The 21,248-nt window shown below is 39.9% G+C and overlaps 1 protein-coding gene across 3 annotated transcripts in view; it reads left to right on the top strand.

Moving 5' to 3' along the window:
- Positions 1-7,078: 7,078 nt before the first annotated feature.
- Positions 7,079-21,248, top strand: part of Dtnbp1 (dystrobrevin binding protein 1) — a 144,383-nt gene continuing 130,213 nt past the window's right edge. Inside the window, exons 1-3 of one of the 3 annotated variants that reach the window (XM_078020565.1) lie at positions 7,079-7,266; positions 15,524-15,577; positions 16,288-16,338. In XM_078020565.1, coding sequence (XP_077876691.1) covers positions 7,211-7,266; positions 15,524-15,577; positions 16,288-16,338 — 161 coding nt within the window. In that variant the 5' untranslated portion in view covers positions 7,079-7,210. The remainder of the gene's footprint in view (positions 7,267-15,523; positions 15,578-16,287; positions 16,339-21,248) is intronic. The other 2 variants (XM_078020563.1, XM_078020564.1) reach the window with 2 other exon arrangements.

Here is a 21,248-nt window from a genome sequence, read left to right as displayed (position 1 = left end):
AAGACAGCCTGCTCCAAGCAGACTTGCTGTGCCCGCCATTTGGACACTGCCATATGCTTCTCCTAGTTAAATGTTCACAGCCCCTTGAAGCATGACCAAATACTTCTGAAAATCCTTTCCAGAGAAAATTAACTGGCCGTAAGTCCATTGGGATGTTGGGACCATTTTGCGGAGCAGGATGCTCCAGGAATTTCGTTTCTATGGGTTAAGCTTTGTGAGGCTCTGTATGATGTCCTGGTCCAATTCCCCATGCTCGATAGGTGACTCAGAATGCCAGGTGTCCTCCTGCAGTGCCATAGGCCTCTGAGTTTTAGTCAGTGAGGTGGGTAAGGACCTGAGGGTGACCAACTGTCTGTGACTAAATGAGGAGAAAGGCATTCGGGTCCACCCAACAGGCTGGACAGATTCCCTAGTCGGAACCTCCTTCCTTTTCTTCTTCACCTTCAGAGTCAGGTTTCGACTCCCATCCACCCATGTCTCTGATTCAGATTCACTAGGAAGCCTTGTTCTTATGAAGGAGAGTCTTCTTCCCATCTTACCCTGAGTGTCTCCAGTGGGATCCCAGCCAGGGGCATGTAGACCTTCCAGTAGGCAGAGTGCTTGGTGTGGGGGCCTGACATGGGCATAGTCCATCTCTCCCTGGTTCTGGTGGCTCTTGGTCTTCTCTATCCCCTCTCCCCAGGGTCATGCTGGTCTGTGAGGAATGCAATGCCCTAGCTCCCTCCTGGAGGTTCTTCAGCTTTCACACCACAAGGCAGCTTGCCAAAAGCCATGTGCCCACACTTCACCAAACCAATCACACACACCATCCAGGAGTCTGTGTTGATGTTCCTGGATTTAATTTTTGAGGTGGGCCCCAACCATACACCCTCTTTGTTCCCTTTTTCCTCCAGAGCAACAGCAAGATTAGTCTCTTTTCCTCTGGGTGATCATCACCAGATTTAAAAGAGCTAATCACCTCTTGGCTATCACCCCTCTTGACGTGTACCTTATGGTGCCTATTTTTCCATGCTTCCACCCCAGAGCTGCAAACACCCTAAACATACTGTTTATAGATCCCAAACAAAGATCATGGAGGACTCACTGCAGAGGTTTGGACACTTTATTCCTTACTTGCTCCTTGGCCTCAGCATGCTGGGATGCAGTGGAGGGTCGCAGCATATCCATCAGCAGGGGCAACACATAGGATAGGTGGCAGGCCACTGCACAAGTGGATTTCCTCAGATGTCTTTTGAGTGCATTCCTTTCCTTTACAACCAAGGTCACTCTGTTTAGATCCTCTGCTAAAGATTGGAGATACGGGAAGAGGCCATTTCCTTCATTACCACCTTCTTTAGAGACCTTCTTCTCTCACTACAAGCTCTCCTAGGCACTGACCAGTGTTTAACTCCACTCCTTCAGTACCTGGGAAGCCCCTTTATACCATCACAATCTCAGACTGTCCCATGTCCTCTGTGTGGCCTTCAGTATAGGGCTCCTGAGGCACTCTGCATCCACATCTTACAACAGCAGTTCTAAGAGCAAGAACCTGCCGGCAAGCATGCTAAGGTCATTAAGGTAGAATTAATTTGTTTAGATGCTTGGGTTAAAGCATAAGAGCTATTGTGTTTTTAGTCCAATTTTGTTTTATCCAAGACCATTCCATCTCATTTATAATTAGGCCACCTAGAGAAATCCTTGTGCTGCAGTCACAGGAGTTTTGAGCAGATCCAACCATCAGTCCCAGCTGGCATAATGTGCAACTTCTGTTACCCAGTCCAGGAATAGGTTACTTGTTGCTAATCTGTGGAGATTATAACAGATGTTTACTAGACACTGATTTGCCATTATAAAGTTACTGTATGATCTTGTGTTAGTAAAGCAACTGCCTGGGCAAGTGTACCAGAACAGTCTATCTACTTGCACTTCAGGGATATAAAATGAACAAACACCTCTGGAATATGCCACTGTCTTAAACTGATATGAAGTGTTCTTGGATGTTGACACCTGAGGGTAACATCACTTGTACTTGTGAAGGCCAGGTTCTCAACACAGTAGGCTGTACCTATAAATTTAGACATTTTCCCTCCCCCAAGGGGTCAGTAAGGCAAACCATTGGGGGATACTTGCACAGTCCCTGGCCCACGAATGCTTACTTGTCTTCAATGTGATGTCTTGAGCTGGCAGTAGTAAGTTGTCACTTCCCCAGGCAGGTTTCAGAAAATGGTCAGTAGAGGTGTCCTTTATCTGAAACATTATAGCCCAAAGCACCGCTACTCCTGGCCATCCGACAGAGAGGTCTTCTGCCCTCTATCCACTGCTTGCTTTACTTTATCTTGTGCATCCACCTCTCATGGTTGCCTTAAAAGTCAACCAGCAGAAAGTGCTGTGTGGAGGCTTCAGGAACTCAGGCTGATGGTCCGAAGACCCAGAGCACCAAACCTTACAGATGAATGAGCTGGGAAAGGGGAGGGCAAACTATAGATAGTCTCTGACTTACAGTGGTCCAATTTTACGATGGTGTGAAATCAATAGCCATTCAGTAGAAACCATACCTCAGATTTTGAATTTGGATCTTTTTCTGGGCTAGCAATACACAGTGTGAACCTCTTCCCTGATGCTGGACAGTGACAGAGAGCTGTAGCTCCTCGTCAGCTCTGTAACCACAGGTGGGGACCAATACTCTTCAGCATACACAGTGTGTTTAATGAGATTGCAACTGTATTGTAAGTGGAGCAGCATCGGTAGGGCCTTGACTTCAGAGACCAAGGATGGATTTATGGGTTCCAAAGCCGTAGTTGGTACTCTAGCAAGAAACTGCTTTTCTCTGCTGGGTAGCTCAGGTCTTCATGGCTAGCTCAGTTGTTCCTAGCCCAACTGCACATCAGAATCACCTGGGAAGCTTTCAAACAGTGCAGAATGAGTAGATCATTGCCTCAGACCAGTGAAATCCAAAACTCAGGGGTAAAACAGGCACGGGTGTTTTAAATGTTCCCCATGTGATTCAAAGGAACAGCCAGGTGTGCAAACTATCAACTGAAATTATAATTATCAGTTACTTCAATTAATAATGATTAGTTATTAGGACTTTTCCATCTTCTCTGTATTAAGCTCTAACTTCACAATAGGTAATAATTGTCTCAATCATTTTGTTTTGTTACTAATTCTTTTTAAAGAGTTTTGGTATGTTATTAGATCCTCCCACTGGAAGATAATTCTATGCATAGAGATTTACTACATCTCTGAGGTATACTTTCTTTAAGGGAAATGGTATGTTTGTAAGAATGCAGGATGTGGTCTCCATTACATTCTTAGATGAATGAGGTCCCTTGATTTTTTTTATAGATCATGTGGAGCCACATACAGAGCAACAACAACAAAAATGTTTCCTCTTTTGAGGCATGGCATAGTACTGTTCTTTTTTCATGTGAGCATAAGTATAAGGTTGGGTGCTCAATTACATTCTAGTATAGTGGGATGCACTTTGGAACACAAATAGATGAGCTGAGGTACCTTTCACTGTTCTTTCCATTTAGGTCTGTCAAATGCTCATTCCCAACTCTGTTGTTCAGGATGTCACAATCCAGATAGCGTGTGACTTCTTGGCCTATCAGCTTCCATCTTCAGATGTGTTTCATCAACGCAGCACGTCACATGTTCAACTCCAGGTCTTTCATCTTTCTCCTGCAACAGGAACAACTCCTGCAATAGGAATCATTTTCCCCTTTTCATTTTGACTTCTGTTCATTTTTCGGATCCACTTTTGTTTCTTTATATTGTCTCTTTTCATCAGCATATTTAAAAACTTACACTGTTTTTGCATTTATTAGACATGATTAAGAATGCTCATAAAATGACTAAAAATGAAGAAAGACTACGAAAAACAGTGAATCAGTCAAACTGGAAGTGTCTAGGTACAACCAGTAAAGCTATTTTTTTACTTACAGGCAATTTGTTGTTGTTTTTCATAGATTTGGTATTATATTGAAATCCATGAAACTTAGAAAATTGAATCAAGCTTATGGGAAGAGGAGTTGTTTAACTGAATGAAATAAAACAGATTTCATAATTCCTAGTATTTATAATTTCTAAACACTAGATACTAAGGCACCTGTCTCCAGATATAATCACTTGGTCACTTGCTTTGGAGGTAGGGGATGATTCAGTAAGCAGCACCCCTTACTGTATGAACCAACACAGAAATAAGACAAGAGTCAGCGTAATGAGAATAAAACATCACTTTTATCTCTGATATGGCTGGTGAAACACATGGCTTCCATTCATGGGCAAGCAGAGCTTCCAATATTAAGCCTTAGATTGAGACTTGCCCCGACAAGTCACAAAAAAGATTGAGTCATGTGGCTACCTGAACTTACAGCAGCAGGATGAATGCACATTTCTCACATTTGTACAGAAGAAGAAAGAGGAGGAGAAAAAGAAGAGGAGGAGGAGGAAGAAGAAAAGTGGGAGGTGCTAAGCTGATTACTTCCTAGCTCACCAATCATCAACACCCCTCCTCCTCCACAGAAAAGGTAGGAAGTATTTTACTAGCAGAGGTGCCTCCTCCACATGGAAGAAATATCAAGAGTGGAGAAGAGGTTTCCCAGCCACGAGCCAAGTATTTTATCTTAATTCCTATAGCAAAACAATTACTATTTATTGAGTATCTACTAGTGTCCACACAATGCCATTCCCTCTTCTAGGTGCTGGGGATACAGGGCTATTAGAAGGGAGGCAGTTTACATTTGGACCTGGACATACACAGTCACCTCAAAGTCACCTCACTTACCTCCTCCAATCCTGTCTCTACCAGAACTTGTTTTATGTCATATATATATATATATATATATATATATATATATTAATTAGATGGACATGGTAGCTTTATTTTATTTATTTTATGTGGTGCCAGGGATCAAACCCAGTGCCTCACACATGCTAGGCAAGCTCTCTACCTCTAAGCCACAACCTCAGTCCCTTATGTAACATTTTGATGTTTTGCATATCGTGGGTTTTTTCCACTAATTTTGAATTTTTAAAAAATATTGTATTAAAATATTATTTATTTTGATTATCAAGCTTTTTGTCCTTTTCTTAAATTTTATACCTGAAGTGACTGTCTTCCTGCCTTACCCAGCCCTATTTTTAAAATAAATTAGTAAACAAATTAATTAGCAACTTTTCATTGCTTAAATAATTATTATGTACATTTTCTAATATGTACTATGTGCACAAAGAAACAGGGTATGCTATAGGAATTGACTGGGTGGGTAATATGGTCATGAAAAACATACCTAACTGGATACTTACATGTCATGAAGGATTCACTCAAGGAACAGTTTGGAGATAAGGTTATAAAAAGTCCTTAAGATGGAAATGCAGCTGAAATTTTGAAGAACACCCCCCCCACACACAGAGGCTATTTTGGGCTGGGTGCAGTGGCCCACACCTGTAATCCTAGCAGCTTGGAAGTCTGAAGCAGGAGGATCTCAAGTTCAAAGCCAACCTCAGTAACTAAGCGAGGCCCTGCCTCAAAACAAAAAATATAAAGGGCCGGGATATGGCTTATGGTTAAGAGCCTTGTGTTGGATTGAACACAAGGTACCAAAACAAAAACAAACAAACAAAAAAGCTATTATGGCTTGAGGGTCAAGAATAGGACAGGTGAGTAGTATTTAATTTGGAAAGAGTTGTCTGAAAGCATTCAATTTTCAAGGCTTTCTAAGCTGGAATAAGGAGTTTGAATTTTACTCCAGATGCACAGAAAGCAATTGAAGAATTTTAAGCAGATGACCAAAACGACCTTTTTTTTTTTTTTTTTTTTTTGGTATGGTAGTGGGAATTGAACCCCAGGAGCCATCTGCCACAGAGCTTCTCCTCCAGCCTTTTTAAAATTTTAAGACCAAGTCTTGCTAAATTGTCCATGCTGGCCTGAAACTTGTGATTCTTCCAACTCAGCTTCCAAAGTCTCTGGAATTATAGGTTTGTGTCACAGTGCCTGGCTCTGTTTGGTCTTTTAAAAATAATCCTCTCTGGCTGTTGTGTCGCCGATGATAACAGATATGGAATGGTGACAGAGTATAATGAGGGAGGGTTGTCAATGTTTCTAGTGAAAGAAGATGGGGGGCTTGGACTGGGGTGATAATAATGAAGATAGAGAAAGGGCAGCAGATCCCCCAATTACTTAAGAGATTGTTGACTGGATTTGATGGGTTATGCACGGTGAGAAGAAGAGAAGAACCAGGGATCATTTCACGAGTCTTAACTTGAGCAATCTGGTTGATGGTGGGGCTGTTCACTGAAATGAAAAGACTGGAAAAGGGCAGATTAAGAGGCAAGCATGCAATGAGATTTTCAATTTTGTGTATGTTGCTCTGAGATGCATGTTGGATACATGTTGAGGAAGCAACTGGCATAAATTAAAGGGAGGAGGGACAAGGCTAAAGACAGAGATGTGGGCCTCATTAGTGCCTTGAGAAAAAAATCACAGGAGGTGATGGGTATCATAACCTAGGGAGAGAGCACAGGTGGAGAAGATGGAAAGGCTGGGGACGCAGCTGTTGAAATAGGAGAAAGGGTGAAGGGGAAGGGAGAGGAGCAAGGAGACCTTGTCAGCCAGTCAAGAATGTGACTTAAGGGTGGGATGCAGACGCGCAAGGAGAACTAGGCGGTCCAGAAAGAATCAAGGCAGAGAAGTAGCAAATGGTATTGGTGACTAGGGGGTCCCTGGAGACTTGGGAAAACTGATCTTTTGGCGTGATGGGGTGGTCAGCAAGGCTGTCGAGACAGTTACTGTCTTTTTACCGATGAAGAAACAGAGGCTCAGCGTTGACTACCCCACCCGAAGTTCCAAAGCCTTGGGGGGAGTCAGACCCCAGACCCAGAGAAACGGAAGGCGGAGCCAGAGCTGGAGGAGGCACGGGCTCCCGGGGTGGGGGGCGGCCTGGCGAGAAAGGCCCGCCCCTTTTCCGCAGCCTGGTCGGTGCGCTCCACTGCGGCTGCGCGGTCCCGGAGCGCGGTGGGGGCGGAGCGAGGGCGCTCAGGCCGGCGGGGGCGGGAACGCGGAAGGCGCTGGGGCTGCGGCGCGGGGACGCGGGGCGAGCCGGGGGCGGGGCCAGCGGCGGGAGTGCGGGGCGTGCGGTTGACAGGTGCGCTGAGAGGCGGCTCGGGGTTGGGGGCCGCGGCCAGAGAGACGGCGCGAGGCCTGAGGGGAAGCGACGCGGCGGTGGCGATGCTGGAGACCCTGCGCGAGCGGCTGCTGAGCGTGCAGCAGGATTTCGCCTCCGGGTGGGTATACGGTAGGTGACCGAAAGGGACCCGGGGGCGCCGGGCCGGCTGGCTTGGGGCTGCGGCCGTGACGGCCTGTCTGCCCGCCGCCCCGCCCCGGCCTGCCCGCCGCGCCCCGGCCGAAGAAAAGTAAGGAACTCGCCAGCGTCCGGGCCTCCAGAGGCGCAAAGTAACTTCGGTCCCGGGGGGCAGGTCCCGGGCGGCCGGCAGGTCCCGGGCGGCCGGCGACCTCCCCTCTCCCTTCACCGGGCCGGCGAGCGGCGTCACGTGAGAGGCGAGCGCGCCGCCCCGCTTCCGCCTGCCGGGACGCCGCCCGCGACCCCCGCCCCGGTGCGCGCAGACACCTGCAGGCTCCCGCCGCCGCCGCCCTCCGCGTTTGGCTCGCCGACCCCCTTCCCTCGCCCCCACCACGCCCAGTGAGGGACCCGGGCGAGGGAAGCGGGCGACTGCAGCGGGAGCGGAGTTAGGTGCAGAGACCCACAGCTCCGCAAACGGCCGCCACGCGCCTGGGAACTTTTCACCCCCACGCCCAGCTCGCACCAGATTCCAATTAAAAGCGAAAGGGGATGGAATTATTAAAAAGCCCCCAGGTGATTCCGCTGTGCAGCTGCCTGGGAACGAGAGCGGGCTCCGGACGGCCTGGGCGCTCGTCCTGGCTCTGCCAGTTACCATAGTTCTGCAAGTTACCCAACTGTCTCGCTTCTTTCTATACTGCTCCGGCGACTGTAAAATGGGAATTATGATGGCACTTATCTCGCAGGGCCATTGAGAGGATTAATGAATGAACATGTGAAACAGGCACTATGTGACTGTTATCTGTGCTTAAGTCATTTTAACTTTTTCACTAGAAGAGGTGCCCCTTGTATAAAGGGTCTGTAACTTTCACCTTACAAAGCCATTTGGAGAATGTTCTGAATTCGAGGGCCTCCTTGGCGAATGTTTTAAATTCCTAAGGGGAAAGATGTTAAAGTTTTTATTGCCTGTGGACTAGCAACAAATTGGCGAATACTTGAGCACTTAACCACTTTTATAAGGCAATTTTGATACTTTGTTGTTCTTAAGAGTGTTAGGGATGCACGGGAAGTCATTCGTTGATTGGTGTAGTTGCATGCTTGCATTTTTTTTTCTCCCTGTTAATTTAGAAGAAATAACTTCATAGTGTAAATTTTAAAATTTTGGGAACAATTCTTAAGTGGTCTGCTTGTGGCATGAGAGTGGCCATAGATAAACCCACCTGGGTAGCTCTTGTTAACACTGCTTCAGGGAAATCCTAGAGGGCATAGGAGTCCTTCTTCTAGTACTTGCTACAACTCCCTAGGTCATGGTTGCCTCAGGACTGATTCATGCAAACCTTTCTTTAAGAAGTCTTTTGCTTAGTAATATGGTCTGGACTGCCATAGTGCAGACCATCCTGAGAGAGCTGGATGATCCTGAAGTTTAGGGTTAGTTAGGGAGAGGGCCTGAGGGAGTCTGGTTAAAACTCCTTGGAAACTGACTTGGCTTCTGGAAGATGCCATAGTATGGGTCCCATTTAGCATTAGACATCCTCTGAGGGATTCATTCCATGAAGGTTCTTTGTTGGCTTCCTTTTTGTATAGGTCAGTCTTAACAGATAAACCACCCGATTGTCAGTATGTGCCATCGGCCTGTTATTAACTGGGAGATAACTCAATCCAGGTGATGTCTGACAGTTGACCCACAACTCTCAGCTCAGATTTTCTTTGTCACATCCTCAATTTCCTACATGATTTTTACTAAGGAAACAAAACGAAACAATTCATCTTTGTAAATTCCTCCATGTTTAGCTTAAGATCAGCTTACTTTACATATTTGAATATTTTTGCTTTGATAAGATGAAATTAATCCCAGTTCACATGTTTGTTGTATAGAGGCACTAATGGGTTTGATTCAGAGATAAGAGACTTAGCAATTATCTCCCAAAACCATCCAATTGGACCTGGCATTCCTATAGGAACATTGGACACTGAGCAGGTGTTTATTAGACAACTGCCTTCTGAAATAACTAAAAACATCCAGTTTCACAGTGCTGCAGGCAATCAGTACATGACCTTGTGATTTTGTGGGCTTCTTCAGCTATCAGAATAGCATCTACTCAGCTCTTCTCATTTTCAGTTTCTGAATATTCTTATATCCAGAGCCTAACTCTAGGCAAATCTCCATTTTTAGTGACTCTTTAAATAACAATTATTTATTAGTCTTTTAAGAGAATGTCACAGAAGTTAAAGCATGTTCAAAGAACACATTGAACTTCTGTATTTCATTTAGATTTAGAAAAAAATGCACATTATGATTGTGACTCCTAAAGGACAGGGTAGATATTACTGATAGTCTACCAGACTCAAGGTTGTCTGTGAACTTGTGGCTTTATTATTTACTTATTTATTTTTGCAGTTCTGGAGATTGAACCTGAGCCCTTGAACATACTGTACAAATGCCCTACTGCTGAGTTGTAACACCCAGTCTCTTGCAAACTTTTTTCTTTTAATGTATTAGTTATTGATAGACACAATACCTTTTTTTTAAGTTTTTTTTTTTTTTTTTTTTTTTTTTAGCTATGTGGTACTGAGGATCCAACACAGGGCCTCACATGTACTAGGCAAGTGGTCTAGTGTTGCGCTATACCCCAGCACACAAACTTTTTTAGTAATTTTTTTTCACAGTGACAATTATCTCTACATTGAGACAAACCTACTATTGTAATTGTATCATATTTTTTCTGCCCTAAGTGGATGGTGGGCCAGCCACAAGGCCCTGGAACTGAAGGGCTTTGGTTCTGGTCCTCATGAGATCTTTCTCATCACTGAGACCTTAATTTAGCTCAGAATTCTAGGGCCCCTTTGGAGGGTTCACATAGGACATCCTTTTTTGGGGGAAGGAGAGGAGGTGTTAAACTCTTAGAGAACCTTCTGAATATACAGATGCACATAGTTCAGATCTACTTGAATCTTTGATTTTTATCACTTGAGTAGTTATAACTAAAGTTCTCAGGACTGAGGTATTCAGACATGTAAAGAGATTTTGCAAATCTCTTCAGGGCCTGAAAAATCTTTACTGAAAGGTTGCAGCTATCTGTAACAGGCTGTTGTTTCTTGTTTTTAATGCTCTGGATTCTTATGATTAGGAATTTAAAAATCTGTTTATTAATTATTGCAACTAGGCAGCAGGTGTTTCCTCCTCAAAGCCACTATGCCCCTGGCCTCCATCCCTGCCCAGTGGTCTCAATCTCTCTTTTCCCTTCCTATAGTATCAAAACCTGCACAAAGGAGAGGATCCAGTAATCCATAGTGTGGTGAAATGGTGAAGTTTTGACTGAAATTATGACTTTTCTAGAATTTATCCTTCTTAAAAAGGAAGAAAAAAAATTAGTGTTTAACCTGATTAAATAAATATTTCCTGAGTTCCTGCTAAGTGCCAGACATAAGGTTAAGTACTTGAAGTGTCCTTTTTTTAAATAGAAGCTTTAAAAAAAGTTTGAGAGGCCATGTACTCAGTTTTGCTTATTTAATAGGCAGTGTCTATGTATTGGGCTAGATCCTCGGGCTGTGAAGCTGACTGAAATAGGCCCTTCCCCCTGGATGCGTTAAACTAGTGGTAATATAAAGCAAAATGAACTGCATATTAAAGGTACAAGTAGTGGGTATGTGAGCCCAGAGGAAAGAGTGATTAATTTGGATGCATATACAGAAGGCTTCAAAGAGGAAGTGGTTTCCAAACTGGGCCTTGAAGACTGGGGAGAGATTGTGATAGATTTGGGAAAGGATATTTCAAAGATAAAGCAGGAAAGGAAGATCATTGCCTGATAATCTTTAAAGCTTTGCTTAGTTAATTTGTCAACTACTTATGAGGGTTTACTTTGTGGCAGGCACTGTTCCAGGTGCTGAGGACATGGCTGAGAACAACCAGACAGCAAATGAGGTCCCTGCTCATTGTAGTGGCAGGAGGCAGAATATCTGGAAGGTCCTAAGTACTGGGGCTAAAAACCAGATTAAGGGGGAGAGTTCTGTTTGTATTTCCAGAAGCGTATGGCTGCATTTCTGGAACAATAATTTAGGTAGTGTGATAAGGTAAGGGTTGAGGATGGGGAGATAAGGCTATAATTTGGGGCCAGGTAAGAGAAGATGAGGCAGTGCTGATAGAAATTTAGAAGACGGGGGGGGGGGGGGGGGGGGGGGGGAATGTGACAGGCAGTGGTTGAATTTGTCAGCAGTGAGATGTGGGAGATGAAAAACGCACAGAAATTGAAAGTGTTGGTTTTGGAGTATCTTAGAGAAATGATGGCATATGACAACATAAAAGAACAAGAACAGTTTCAGGAGAAGGAGCAGTTGAAGGTGAATTTGTTGTGAAGTAGTAGTTGGAAATTGACACACTTGGGAGCGATTAGAACTGAAGCTTGGTGTATTGGAGATTAATTATGGTAAAGACTCCCTTTTCTGAGTCTGTGCAGCTTTTATGTGAATTTTTCAGGCTTTGGAGCTTAGAGGTCATTTTCACCTTGCAGCATAATTAATGCTTTTGCTTATTCCCTGATCTTGTTAGGAAAAAAGAGGGAGTTGTGGCTAGAGTTGTGGCTCAGTGGTAGAGTGCTCGCCCCTCATGCAGCACTGCGTTCGATCCTCAGCACCATATAAATGTAAAATAAAAAATATTTTAAAAAAGGAGTGAAGGAATTGATAAATACAAATGTGAAAATTTGTGAGCAGAATTTAAAGTTAGAATGATGGAAACACCAACCTATTTCAGAAGAATTGAGTCTTATGACAAAATATGCCAATATATGTTTTCATGGTGTTTAAAAGCAGTCATAAGTCACCTTTCCTAAGAGATGATGATATAGATGAATTGAAGTTTAGGTGCAGATGAATGAAGTGCCATTCAAGTCGCCTCATGCAGTTGGGTCAGCTAAGCAGATCTGCTCATCACTCCATGAGACATGCTGTTTATCTGCATCTTTTTTAAGTTTTTGTTTGAGCGGTTTTGCACGTCACCTCCATTAATTAGTAAGAGGCTTTCATTTTAGTATTTTCTTCAAAGTTTGAAGAAATAAATATGCTGGTATTGAATTAAGGCGAGTCTTTGGAGCCATCTAAAAATAAAATTATTGAACTGTTCTGGATGAATTTGAGATTGAGTGCTTTGAACTTCAAAATGTGCATTAGCTGACATTACTAGAAAATAATTGTTAGGTGGCTCTCTTAAATCTATTTATTAGTGTACTCATATAGCGGCACTTAAGCCTTCCTGGGTGTGTATGCTGTTGGAAGAAGAGTGAGAATGGGCCAGGGTAGGAAAGCCTTTCATAGAAACTGGTGCATTAGGAACCTCTGCTTTATTTCACCCCGGCCCAGTTACATATGCAGTTTCTCGGTTTTCTTAATGATGATAATTTTTTATTATGTTTCATTTGAATTAGCTCTGTAGTTTCTCCAAATACCACTGAGGTCATTTTTGGGCTTTTATTTTATTCTTGGCAAATTTTTATGGTTGAGAATAATACTACCATTTTACATTTGAGGAAGCAGGAGTGTTCACCCTAGATCAGTATTACTTTCCCAGTATGTCATCACACTGTGGGACATTAAATAGAATTTCAGTGAGAGTTTTCCAGTGCAGGACCAGTGTGAGGAATTTTAAGTAGAATTATCTCAAAATAAAAATGGTAGACTACTTTCAGTTCCCTTCCAGGTTTTAAGGATGGATCTTAGAAAGGATGTATTTGATTTTTTACTTTACTAATGATATCTAACCTTATTTTTTCCACCTTAAGAAATAGTGATTATAACCCTGCATATTTTTCTCCCCTGAACTTTTGTCACTGTTTCCAACTTCCCTGTAGCTGCTTTTTGTTTTCTCCATCAGTTTTCTGGCTTTGGCACATTGAAAATTTATTTGAAGAAGGTGTGGTGAGAAAAGATGAATATATTCAAGTCTATTTTGGTTGTTTAAAATTTTTAAGTTTCAAACATATGCAGAAATAGAGTAATACAATGACTTCCATGTATCCATTACACAGATTCAATAATTTTCAAATATTGCCCTATTTGCTTTATCTTTCTTTATGTAAAAAGTAAATCTTAGATTTGTCTATTACATCTCTCGTACATCAGTTTGCATTGCTTAAAAAAATTACAGACATTATATAAATGCAACACCAGCATTATTTCTGACAAAATTAACACTAGTTCCTCAATTTTAAGTTATCTAGTTCATAATCAGATTTTTTTCATTCTTAGAAATGTCTCTTTAGAGCTGATCTGTTCAAATTCAGATCAGATAAGCTCTTCAGGTTCCATTTGGTTAAAGACCTGTGTGTGTTGGGAGCCACTGGGGAGCTCTTGGTGACCTGCAGCAGCTTCATTTCCAGTTCCCTGTAACTCCTTTCTTCCAGATCACTTTTTCCTTTCTTGGAAGGGAGAAGGAATGGACCCTAAACTGGCATATTAAGAAATTGAAAGTTTATTTTAGAAATAAATATATGAACAGTCAATCTAGAGATTAGCTAAATCATATGGTCAGAGTGGTCCAGAGAGCATCTTAACGATCCCTTTCACATCTGATAGCATTGACTCAGGTCACTGAAATACCCTAGACTCATTTTCAAGGGTGATGCAGTGCCATGTAACTAACTACCCTAGGATAATCCCCCCCCCCCGAGTTGTCATACCTAAATGCCTTTCTCTCATTTTGGAGTAAAAATGGCAAAGCATGACTATAAAAATACCTTTGTCTAGTTCTTGTTAGATTAATCTTTGTTTAAGCCAGATTTACTATTTTTAAGATAAGCTTAGAAATTTTATTTTTTTCTGTGAGACAGATGAAATGTTTGTGTAATTTTCTTGATTTCATCTGATAGATAACCAAATTTTGTACTAAAGAGATGGTTTAATTTAGGGGGCATTATAGAGAAATCTAATTTTTTTTTTTAAAAAAAGAGAGTATAATGACAAATTGGCATACCAATTTTGTTAAAAAAAAATACATTTGATCAGAAATGCCTTTCTTGTGCTTAACCAGGCATTATTGACAAAAAGATGGAATCTGTGTCAGGGTTTGCATGTGTAGTTGGGCAGGTAGCATACTGTATAATGTAGATGTGAGGTATGCATGTGATAGTCAGCAGGTCCTGGCTGATGTCAGTAAAGCATCCTAAGGAAGGAGCACCCATTTCTGTGTTTTGTAGAGGCTTTGAGGGGTTAGCAGTGGTATTGTGGGTTATTTCAGTCTCTTGTTTTAAAATGAATATTTGTTGAAGTAATTAAGAACATGTATAGCAGTATCTTATAAGAGACTATCTCATAATTTAGCACTTGTTTATTAGCAATTTAGTTATCTGGAGTAGAGTCTACATACGAAAGAAAGTGAAACTGGGCCAGTAAAGTGAAAATAAATTGTACAGTCTGAACATCATATTTTATATTTAGAAGAACCTGCTAAATAACTGTGTCTGCAGTTCTAGCCCATGTTTCTGTTTTGTTTTCTAGCCCACTCATTTAAAAACAACACATAAAGGGAAGGAGGCTGCAGGAGTTAGATAGTTAGCAGAAGCAGTACAGGATCCTGAAACCAGCTAACCAAGTGTAGAGGCTGAAACTTTAGGAAAAATGGATGCAGTAGCCCAGACAAACCCCATGGATTGGTTCATATTAGCAAATGCACATGGATTCCTAGCTCAGAAGCATCTAAAGGAAGTACTGTTCTGCCCAACAGGCAGCCAGATATCATACAGACAAACTGGAATTACCAAAAAATGGTAAATGGGGTTTGCCAAATCTTCTTTATTGAAAACAATTTGTAATATATTTAGAAAGCTTTTTATCAACTGAACTTTCAATAATTCAGGTACTTAAAATAAATGAGTGCCTGGGATTGTGTCTAATGAAAGTATGCCTTGTTCATGAATAGTTTACCTTTTCTTCTGAGTTCACCCATATGAATCACTACTTTTTCTAGTGATACCAGATATTAAGGTTTCTCTGCTTTGATCACTTTTAGGAATCTTTGTTTCTAACAAAGAGATTTGGGAAAAGCAAGTATATAAAAATTGCTTCTCACTTTGCATTTGTGATTATCTGACATACAGTAAAAACACTGAAATATTTGTTGCCTCTACGGGTGCTTAATTTTTGGTTTAAAAAAAAAAAAAGCCTATCCCACCAAAAATTATAACAGCTGTGAAAACTTGTAGTTGAAAGTCTCTTGACCTGTAAAAATATATTTTATGCTTTTCGAATTATAGGCTGAAGTCTTTGAGTGACAAGTCAAAAGAAGCTAAAGTAAAAAGCAAACCCAGGTAAGCTCAGGCTAAGATTCTAGTTTACCTTGACTTGAATTGCATAAGGCTTTTGATTGTAGTCATAATAGTAAAATTATTTAATGCATATTAGATCTGTTGAGTGCATCAACTACAAAATAATTTATTGATTCTAAATTTTGTAACAGGAAAGTTGTGAAATGGTTGAAAAAATGGTGAAGTGTGATTGTTCACTCTGATAATAAATAGCTGTTGTTTGATCATAAGTAATTTGTATGTTCAGAGAAAAGTAAAAGTCCTGCATCATTGTAAAGCATATTAATAATGAAATAGGACATGGTAAACGAATCTTTTTAGCTCTTGCTTGTTTTATATGAAAACACCAGTATTGTGCCCTTTGTTCATTTTTTTTTTCAGTAAAACATATGCTCAGATTTCACTTTCTACCTTGAGATGATGAACTTGGGTCATGTGTATTCTCTTTGTGTAGTGTTAAAATGTTTATTGTTTTATTTTCTGAAAATAATCTGCATGGGACAAAGTGACAGTTTGATATACTACAGTACATTAAATCTAACATAATACATTTTTCTAAAAGTTTAGATAAATTGTCAGTAATTTTAAAATATTGTTATAATTGATGGTGCTAGAATTCTTGTATGTAACTTTCTTTTTAAGATTCAATGTTGACAAAATTTAAGATTCTTTTTAAGATTCAATGTTAATAAAATAAGTGTTTCTTCTGGCAGGACTGTTCCATATTTGCCAAGGTACTCTGCTGGACTGGAATTACTTAACAGGTAAATGTTTTCCTTTAGAGAAGAAGGTTAAACTTCTGTTGTCTAAAGTTATTTTATAGATAAAAATTTTAAAATGCCTAAACATTACCTTAATATAGGGATTGGAGGTTATTATTACTTTTTCTTTGAGGCTTTTACTTTTCATTGATTAGTAGAAAGGACAGACTTCCACATACCACTATTTGCTAGTCAATAGTTAGCAATATGTGTTTATTATCTCTGATTTATTTACAGAAAACTGGATTCTGAATTTGAGTTTTCAATCAGGTTTCTTACTTTGATTCTTAATTTTATATCATTCATTTTCCAATCTGTTCCTATTGACATGCATACATAATAAAACGTGGTTTTCTTAGACATGACATCAAAAGCATGAGCAACAAAAGAAACAGATTGGACATGATCAAAATTAAACACTTTTTGCTTCAAAGAACACCACTAAGAAAGTGAAACCACCACCCTCAAAATGGAGAAAAAATATTTGCAGTCATTTATCTGATGAAAGACTTGTATCCAGAACATATAAAGAACATTTAAACTCAACAATAAAAAGACAACTCAGTGAAGAAACAAAGGATTTTAACAGACATTTCTCAAAAGAAATATACAAATGGTCAATAAGAACCTGAAAAGATGCTCAACATTATTAGTCCCCAGAGAAATGCACAGCAAAACGACAATGAGGTGCTACCTCATACTCACTAGCATCTCTATATTAAAAAAGATAGGCTATATCAAGTGTTGGCAAAGGTCTGAAGGAATTAACAACCTTATTCATTGCTGGTTGACTTGTAAAATTATGCAGCCACTTTGGAAAATAGTTATGTAGTTTCTTTAAAAATTACATATAGAGCCAGGTATGGTGGGCACGCCTATAATCCCAGTGGCTCAGAAGGCTGAAGTGGGAGGATTGTGAGTTCAAAGCCAGCCTCAGCAAAAGTGAGGCATTAAGCAACTCAGTGAGACCCTGACTCTAAATAAAATACAAAATAGGGCCGGGGAGGTGGCTCAGTGGTCAAGTGCCTGTGAGTTCAATTCCCAGTACAAAAATAAATAAATAAATATAGATAGATAGATATGTATAAATTTATAAATAAAATTACCTGTGACTTTGCAATTTCACTTCAATAGAGTTGAAAACATATATTCACATAAAAACTTTTATCTAAATATGCATAGTAGTATTATTTATAATAGCCAAAATTAGAATTTAAATGTCCATTAGCTGATGAATGCATAAACAAAATATATATCCACATAACAACAGAATATTATTCTGCCACAAAAAGGGAATGTGATATGGGTAAAACTTAAAAGCATATGCTGTGGGAAAGGAACTAGTGTAGATGGCCACATATTATATAATTCCATTTACATGAAATGTCCAAAAGACAAACGCATAGAGTCGAAAAGTAGATTAATGTTTAGTAGGGTTTGTAGGGAATTGGGTAGTGACTAGTGGGTATGGGTGATGAAAATATTTTGAAGTTAGTATGATCATTGCACAGCATTGTGAATATACTAAAAACTACTAAATTATGCACTTTAAAAAGGTATATTTTAAGGCTGGGGTTATGGCTTGGCAGTAGAGTGCTTGCCTAGCATGTATGAGGCACTGGGTTCAATCCTTAGCACTGCATACAAAAATAAATAAAGGCATGATGTCCATCTACAACTACAAAAAATGTTCTTAAAAAGGTATATTTTATTGTTATCAATTATACCAAAGCTATATTAAAAAATAAGTACTTGTATTGAAAATGTTATGTGTCATTCTATTCTCTGTAACATGTCGTCTGACAGATGTGTGGTAAGGATGTGCACTGCAGAAGATAGATACTTTTCCTTATCTATATTCATTTCTATACCATCAACTCTACCTACATTTCCCCTTTAATCCAGGGCCTCATGCTTGCTAGGCACACACACTACCACTGAGCTGCACCCCTAGTCCTGTTATTCAGTACCCACTCTCTTTCTGGGATGTTTAATGTTAGTTTTTTGTTTTTGGTGTTTTATTTTTCCCCCTCTGAAAGGGCCATACTTTCCTGTTTTTGCATATCCTGTAATTTTTTTTTAATTGAAGACTGAACATTTATATACTGTGGTAACACTGAAGATCAGATTTTTTCCCCTTTCCCAGGGTCTGCTATTTGTTTTTTATTGTGGTAGTATCTATGTGCTGTTGTCAGCCTACAGTGTAAATTTAAGGTTTCCTCGGATCTTTTCTGAGCTTATATCTTTCACTGGTCATGTGTGGTGACTTTCTAAATGTCCCTGTATCTGTGGTTCCTTTTGAATGTCTTAGTCATTAAATGTCTGATTCCCAAGGAGGAAAAGATAATGAAAAGGCATAAAAACCAGGTGCTGAACAGGAAGGATTTTTAATAATGGTTGCCTCTGTATCTGCATCTCCCTGATCAGAGGCAGCAACTAGTGATCAGAACATGGGTCCCCAGTTTGGAGGACCAGGTCCTCTTTGCCAGCCTAGCTCCCACAACCTGCATAGGAGCTGCTTCAGGAGCAATTGTGTGGTTGTCTGCCTTGGGGCTGGGGTTGGGGGATGGGTAGGTGTGGCTGTACTGAGAGCTAGATTGAAAAAAATTGATCTGTTTTCCATCCAAGCTTTCCCCTAGAAATCACAAGCCTTCAGTAGATGCCAATTTCAAATAGTTTCTTCAGATAGGTTCTGTCAGTACAGCTGTGGCCCAGGGAAGAAGGCAGATTCCTGGTGCTTCCCACTTTGGCATCTTCTTGGTGACCTCTAAATCATAGCTTTAGGCAGTGTGGTGTATAACAGTTAAAAGTCCGTCTCCTTAATGAGTTACCTTAGAAGGTAATTATTTATATATATGTTGATTTTTCTGATTATATTGTGAATTCTTCCACTAATTCTATATTTGAAGTATTATTAGAATAATGAATTATTGTATTATCAGGATGATTTTTTTTCTCCATTTTTCATCATTGATTTGCCATTTTAAAGACATTTGAAAGCATGAAAATTGAAGGCTTATATCCAGGATCTTTATAACAAGGCCACCCATTTGTTGAAAGTGACTAGATAGAGATGACTTTCAAAGCTTTGTGATATGTGTAACACCTGCTGTGTAGACTTCTGTGAGCGATCTTATAGGAATGAAATTTTAAAACTGCTGATTGGCAGGTGAGGCCCGTGCAAGGTTGGATAGCACGGTAATGGTTTGTATACCTTTCTATAATAATGCTCAGTAGCATAGGAGAGCAGAAAAAAAAGACTGGTTAGGTTAACCTGTGTTATTTTTTAAGGAATATCAAATACAGAAGGAAAAGTCAAGAACCAGTGCTGAACTGGTGGATATGAGGGAAGGTGATACAGTGGTAAAGAAGGTGTGGAAAGCACAAATACAACAGGGACAAAAAGGAGATGGTAGGAAAAGAATGATTGATCTGGAGTTTAAATGGCAGGCAGTGATGAATTTGCTCTTTTCCATTGATTGGAGAAAATGATAGAAAATTTTATCATGAAGCCCTGAATTTAAATTTTGAAGTGAGTGTATTTATTTCTTCACTTGGCAGGCATTTAATAACTCCCCTGTGCTAGGTACTAGAGCTTTGAGATGCTGAGGTAAAGTCCATCTCAGCAACTCTGATGCCTACATTTAGTAATGTTTGGCATTCGGTGAATCTTGTTGATTTTAATTGATACTTACACAGTCTGATACACCAGAGAAAATTTTCAATCTTTCTGTTAGTTGACAGTGACAGTAAGACTATTAATTGTGTGACCTTCCACCTTGCCTTTCATTACAAATATACATATGTACACTGATAACACTCTGTTGGGGTTGTCTAGATTTATTTTCCTATTTAAATTCAACAGGAAAATTGTAAATTTCTCTGTAACTATAAAGGGAGGTAGTATAAATTCATTGAATACATAGTCCCTTTCAGAGAATTGTCACTTGAATAGTTAGAATTTTAGATAAGATGGAAAATCACGTTTTACATCAGCAACCATGTGTGAATGGTGCAGAAATTGTATTTTTTAAATCTTGAGATCATTTTATACTTAAAAACGATTATAAAAATAGATCAAGGAATTCGGTCTTTCCTGATTTTGCATAACTATGATAATCATGATCAGAAGCAAAAAATTAATGTTGGTAAATACTGTAACTTTTATTCAGATTTCTGTAATTGTCTTGACTAATATCTTTTTTTCTGAACCAAGATCCAGTCCAGCATCACACATTTTATTTGGTCACTATGCCTCCTTTATCTCCTGTAGTCAGAACACTTCCTGAGTCTGTCTTCTCATGATCTTGACACTTTTGAAAAGGACTGGTTAGTGTTTGCAAAATGTCCTATTAACTCAAGTTTGTTTCCTCTTTCCTAATGAATGAATTCGAGTTAGTGCCCTCTATCAGAAAACACTAGAAGAGTGATTTTGTGTCCTTCTCAAGTACACCATATCAGGGGGCACCTGATGTTGATATTTCTCATTGCCCTTGATCATCCTGAATCCTTGCTTATGAGTATCTGCTAAGAATTGGATAGCATGTCTCTATAATGGTTTGTATACATACTGTTCACTCTCTTCTCACCATTTTAGTTAATGTGTATCCTCTGGAGAGATACTTTGAGGCTATGTTAATATCCTCTTTCTCTTCGTACTTTCATCCACAAATTTTAAATCCATTAGAATTCTTTCCTGAAACAGTTATTTTCTTATATTTACCAAGTAGTGATTTTCATCATTTCTTTTAAAATTAATTGGCATTCTATAAACAAGAGTTTTTCTCCTCTCCTTCCTTTATTTATTCAACTATTTGTTTATATCACTACGGACTCATGGATGTTTGTTTTATTCTTCAAGTTATAATCCATTACTACCATTATTTTTTTTTTGGTTGCTTTAATTGTCCCCA

This window comes from Ictidomys tridecemlineatus, chromosome 8 (genome assembly GCF_052094955.1).
Source record: "Ictidomys tridecemlineatus isolate mIctTri1 chromosome 8, mIctTri1.hap1, whole genome shotgun sequence".
Classification (NCBI taxonomy): domain Eukaryota; kingdom Metazoa; phylum Chordata; class Mammalia; order Rodentia; family Sciuridae; genus Ictidomys; species Ictidomys tridecemlineatus.
This window is presented reverse-complemented; position numbering and strand designations above follow the sequence as displayed.